General features: G+C 44.6%; 1 protein-coding gene across 1 annotated transcript; it reads left to right on the forward strand.

Moving 5' to 3' along the window:
• The first annotated feature begins 939 nt into the window (after nucleotides 1-939).
• LOC138268623 (uncharacterized) lies at nucleotides 940-5,671 on the forward strand. The gene is made up of 2 exons (XM_069218461.1): nucleotides 940-3,467; nucleotides 3,994-5,671. Exons 1-2 carry the CDS (start codon nucleotides 2,317-2,319, stop codon nucleotides 4,103-4,105), a joined length of 1,263 nt encoding a protein of 420 aa, XP_069074562.1. The 5' UTR covers nucleotides 940-2,316; the 3' UTR covers nucleotides 4,106-5,671.
• Nucleotides 5,672-6,018: the final 347 nt, after the last annotated feature.

A 6,018-nucleotide genomic window follows, 5' to 3' on the forward strand; every position in this document is an offset into this window, starting at 1 on the left:
ACCACAGACGGAGCACCCACTGCCGGAAAAGATGGGAGGACATTCACAGCTGGAGCAAGAAGACGGCGGAGGCTCAGCTGGGGATGGCCTCCCAACGTGGGAGGGGTGCCCGTCGCACCATGACCCCCCTGATGTTCAGGATCCTGGCGGTGGCATACCCGGAGTTGGATGGGCGCTTGAGGGCATCACAGCAGCCACAAGGGGGTGAGTACACTCTCATCCTGCTGATTTTGCAGGCAGTGGAGGGGTCTGGGTGGGGGAGGTGGGCTATGGGTTTCCCTAGGACAGGACGAGTTCTGAGGGCAAGGTCCCTCCATAAGGCAGGCCATGTGGCACCCCACCCCACCTATGTAGAGTGCCAAGTACACTTAGTCATGCCCCTGTGTCATCCATGTGTGCAGATGTCGTCCATAGCCTAGTAGGCCGTTTCCCAGGAATTGAACAGTGGAGCCCAAGAGCGCAGCGTAGTGCAGGGGGCTTGTGTGTCTGTTGTGTCCGCCAACGGTAGCGGTAATGCATGCACTCAACATGTCTTTCTTCTGTCGTCGTCCCCCTTTTTGTGGTCTCCCTGATCTTGTGTGCATTAGCATCATCAGGCGGAGGAGCAGTGGCACCGGAGCACGAGGGGGCTGCATCCCACTTGGCCATGGAGGGCCACACTACGGACTCGGACTTCACCAGTGGGACGGAGGGCGAGGGGAGCTCCACGGCGGTACCAGGAGCTGAGATCAGCGACACGGACTCGTCCTCTGATGGGAGCTCCCTTGTGGTGGCGGCAACATATGTGCCTCCCCCCCCCATCTACAGGTACTGCCGCCACCCCCCTACCAGCACCGCCCTCCCAGCAGCCCCTCAAACTTTTCCCCGTGCCCGCTCACCCGGGAGGGTGGGCATCACCTTCGCCCCAGGCACCTCAGCCCCTGCCCCAGTGTCCTGCCATTTGATAAAGTTTTGTTTTGACCAATGACTTTGTGTTTCACCACTGCGCATATTAGTTGCTCAATGTTCACCAGTAGCACATGGTATGTTTTGTTCAGTTTAGCCGCCTATGGGCTTTGACATTGCATTAGTCATTACATTCTGTATTGTGCCTATTGGCTTTGACATGGCATTAGCCATTGCTTTCTGTATTCAGTTTAGCCGTCTATGGGCTTTGACATTGCATTAGCCATTACATTCTGTATTCTGCCTATTGGCTTTGACATGATGTATTCAGTTTAGCTGCCTATTGACTTTGACATGCTATTAGATATTCTGCCTATTGGCTTTGACATGATATCATATATTACATTTTGTATTCAGCTCCGCTGCCTATTGGCTTTGACATGATATTATACATTGCATTTTGTATTCAGCTCAGCTGCCTATGGGCTTTGACATGATATAAGACATTGTATTTTGTATTCAGCTTAGATGCCTATTGGCTTTGACATGACACTAGACATTGCATTTGATATTTAGGTTAGCTGCCTATTGCCTTTAACATGACATTGCATTTGATATTTAGGTTAGCTGCCCATTGCCTTTAACGTGGAGTTCTGTATTTTTCCAAGCTGTGTTTTTGCACCAGAGAACCAAGATGTTTTGCTCTCACAGTAGACTAGACCTGATAAGAGAGAGTACATGGGCGTCGTTTCTCTTCCCTTGAGCTTGGGAACAGGAGTAGTCTTGGAGACCTGGCCAGTCTCCAAAAGGCTTGCTCAGTTTCCCAGGTCTGAGAGGAGGGGGCACACCTTTGTAACGAATGTAACAGGCTGCAGAGAGTCAGATTCGAATCTGCCGGACCTCGTGCTGGAGCTTGGCGCAGGCTGCCAGCAATCCCGTGTGGGTAGATGAATCTCTCTTTCTCGCGGCTGACAGGGGTCCTCAGCTTGCAGACCTTAGAAAGATGAAGCTGTAAATAGTTCCCACACGGTGAAGTATTTGTTTTGCTTTGCATTCAATATCTTATAAATATAACCTGCTGTGTATATTGCAAACTGATATATTTTGTTTGATTAACGCGGACTTGAAAGCTACTAATTCGTCATTCATTCATAAACATTGTGGTTGGGGAAGAATAAAATAACAATAAAAGTCTTCTTTGACCTCAGAAGTGCATTTCTGTTGTGTTATGTTAGTGCTTAGAAACTAAATAAGAGGAAAGCACTACAATTGGTACCAGAAGTGGGGCCGGTCATTAAGAGGTGATTAAGAAGGGGTTTGACGAGTTAGTAGATTTCTAAGTGCACACTTTAAAAGTGTAATTGTTTTTTGTTGTTTGGAGAATTACAGAAATTGTTTTCTGTTTGGAGAATCACAGTAGCACGGCAGACCATGTCTGAGAATACATGTGTTGATGAACTGCCTGATGGTGCTAAGAAAAACTGTGAATTGTTTTCTGTTTGGGGAATTACAGAAGAAAATGCATGTGTAGCTAAAAGGCCTGATAATGTTTTGAGAAATAATTCCGGTTGTATATATGTAGAAAAAGTGTGTTTTGGAAGTAATGATGACAGAAAGGTCTGGATACCTTTATCTGCTTACAGAGAAATGCAGGAGAAATGTAGGCAGTTGGAACATGAAAATAGGAATTTACGTGAGCAAATTAGCCAGGATACGATAATTCAAAATAATGCTGAAAGTTATAAAAATGAAGAATCTTTCTTGTCCCATTCCAGTAATGAGGGGGTTAAGACAGCTCCGAGCTGCACTGAGTTTCCGTGTGAGCCAGGGTTTTTGGCAGCCAAAGTGCATTCCTTAACTGATAACACGGACGAGAGAGCTCAGAATGTGATTTACGAGTTACCGTTGCAAAATGCACAAGTAAAACGAAGGATTTTAGAGCAAGACACCCCGAGTTTCATTAGCTTGTTTGATTTTTGGAAAAAGAATAGCCCTCATTTGAGAGAAATCCTAACACTTTTGTACATGGTCACTGTGAAAAATAATATGCAGCTGCGCGCTTGTGATTTGGCAAATGAAATAATGCAGACTTTAGGTTTCTGCGCAGTGCAAGAAGGAAATACTTATGTACATGTAACTCAAGAACAAGGAAAGAAAATAGTGCCCCTAGCTAGAATCATACAATGGATCTGGTACTTGCAAGACAGGGCTAGAGTACCACAGATAAAAGAATTACCGATGAAATTGTGTGCACCATTTGAATTCGTGTCTACTGAAGATAAAAAGCATGTTTGTTTTACTAATGATCCATTGACTGAAATGTTGCTTTCTGGCACAGTAGAAGGAACAGCGTTGTATAATGTGTGTCAGATTTTAAAGCAAGAGCTACGTGAGATGTGTCATTTTTACGCTGATTTTTGGTTCTTTGATAATGTTTTAGCCACATGGCTTGTACCTAACTGGTTCAATTACCTTGCAGATGTTAATGAGAAAAATTCAGAGAGAGAAGTGTTCACCCAGAATTCTGCCTTAGTGGGGATGGCTATGTGGGTGCCCCAGAAATGTGAAAAGGCCACTTACAGGTGGGCAGAGATGAGAGAGATGCCCATTCCCCTAGATTTGATAAAAACTGTGCAGCACGCACAAAAGCAATCTGTCATGCAAGCAGTCACAGAGCAGTTGGGGAGAGGAAAGTTACCAGAACAGAAATGGCAAATTGATCAGGTTTTAGGGAGAGTGATTGCTGCAAATTACCAAGGAAAAATCGAAATTATGCTGATACCTAGAAAAGAATCTGATTTATTCATACAAATTGGAGACAGAATGGCCCAAATTGGCGAAAATGCAGTGAATGGAGGTTTGGTAAAGAAGGAGTCTGCCCCAGCCCTTCTGACAGTGCAAGAAAAGGGGAGCTGTGGCGCAGCAGATAAAAACCTCAGTGCTGATGTGTGGGCTGACGCCCCAAGTGACCCTCCAGAACCTGCAGAAAATATAACAAAGGGCCCCAAAAACGTCCTGCTGATTATAAAACAGGGAAAGAAAGAGGAAGGGTGCAGTTTAAATGAAAAATGTTATTTGCAAGAAAAGTCATACTTGTTTCTTTTGCAGATCCTACCACGTTTCGCCACTGTCCCTGAGTGTGCTGCGTGGTCCCCCTTCCGGTGTGTGCGTGTGGGGTCGGGGAAGGGACCGAATCCCCAACCTGAACCTGGCTGAGTAAAGTGCCAGCACCATGGATCCATTTTGCGCAAACTGCGCCTTCAGTTCAAGTTCAACTTGTTTGCTGTGTTTTTTTTTTTTTCCCTCTCGTATGGAACTCTGACTTTTGCTTATCTTCCAGCAAACCTTTCAGGTGGACCGTGCACCTTTACATGAGCAGAACTCATGCCACATCAAATTGCTAACACTGTTGAATTAGAGACTCATTCAGAAAAAAAAAAAAAAAAAAGAATTGCCCAGTCTTTTCTGTATAGATGTATCTGATGTGAAAGGTTATGAAATCAATGTGTTAATTCACTTCTATTGCTTTACAGGGATTGCTTTGATCATAATGTTTTTTTTGTGCTGATGTTTTTTTTTATGTTTGTTTGAAATATGAGATATGTGAAACAAAAATTCATTGGTCAAAGGGCGGAATGTCCTGCCATTTGATAAAGTTTTGTTTTGACCAATGACTTTGTGTTTCACCACTGCGCATATTAGTTGCTCAATGTTCACCAGTAGCACATGGTATGTTTTGTTCAGTTTAGCCGCCTATGGGCTTTGACATTGCATTAGTCATTACATTCTGTATTGTGCCTATTGGCTTTGACATGGCATTAGCCATTGCTTTCTGTATTCAGTTTAGCCGTCTATGGGCTTTGACATTGCATTAGCCATTACATTCTGTATTCTGCCTATTGGCTTTGACATGATGTATTCAGTTTAGCTGCCTATTGACTTTGACATGCTATTAGATATTCTGCCTATTGGCTTTGACATGATATCATATATTACATTTTGTATTCAGCTCCGCTGCCTATTGGCTTTGACATGATATTATACATTGCATTTTGTATTCAGCTCAGCTGCCTATGGGCTTTGACATGATATAAGACATTGTATTTTGTATTCAGCTTAGATGCCTATTGGCTTTGACATGACACTAGACATTGCATTTGATATTTAGGTTAGCTGCCTATTGCCTTTAACATGACATTGCATTTGATATTTAGGTTAGCTGCCCATTGCCTTTAACGTGGAGTTCTGTATTTTTCCAAGCTGTGTTTTTGCACCAGAGAACCAAGATGTTTTGCTCTCACAGTAGACTAGACCTGATAAGAGAGAGTACATGGGCGTCGTTTCTCTTCCCTTGAGCTTGGGAACAGGAGTAGTCTTGGAGACCTGGCCAGTCTCCAAAAGGCTTGCTCAGTTTCCCAGGTCTGAGAGGAGGGGGCACACCTTTGTAACGAATGTAACAGGCTGCAGAGAGTCAGATTCGAATCTGCCGGACCTCGTGCTGGAGCTTGGCGCAGGCTGCCAGCAATCCCGTGTGGGTAGATGAATCTCTCTTTCTCGCGGCTGACAGGGGTCCTCAGCTTGCAGACCTTAGAAAGATGAAGCTGTAAATAGTTCCCACACGGTGAAGTATTTGTTTTGCTTTGCATTCAATATCTTATAAATATAACCTGCTGTGTATATTGCAAACTGATATATTTTGTTTGATTAACGCGGACTTGAAAGCTACTAATTCGTCATTCATTCATAAACATTGTGGTTGGGGAAGAATAAAATAACAATAAAAGTCTTCTTTGACCTCAGAAGTGCATTTCTGTTGTGTTATGTTAGTGCTTAGAAACTAAATAAGAGGAAAGCACTACACCCAGTCACCCCTGCTGCCCTCAGTGAGGAGGCCATTGACCTCCTCAGGTCCCTCACTGTTGGGCAGTCTACCATTTTGAATGCCATCCAGGGTGTCGAAAGGCAGTTGCAACAAACCAATGCATTCCTGGAGGGCATTCATTCTGGTCAGGCGGCCCTTCAGCGAGCTTTTCAGACTCTGGCCTCAGCACTGATGGCAGCCATTGTCCCTGTGTCTATCCTCCCCCCTCCAACTTCCTCCACCCAGACCCAATCCCCTGTACCCCAGCCTAT

The sequence above is a fragment of the Pleurodeles waltl genome, chromosome 2_1 (assembly GCF_031143425.1).
Source record: "Pleurodeles waltl isolate 20211129_DDA chromosome 2_1, aPleWal1.hap1.20221129, whole genome shotgun sequence".
Classification (NCBI taxonomy): domain Eukaryota; kingdom Metazoa; phylum Chordata; class Amphibia; order Caudata; family Salamandridae; genus Pleurodeles; species Pleurodeles waltl.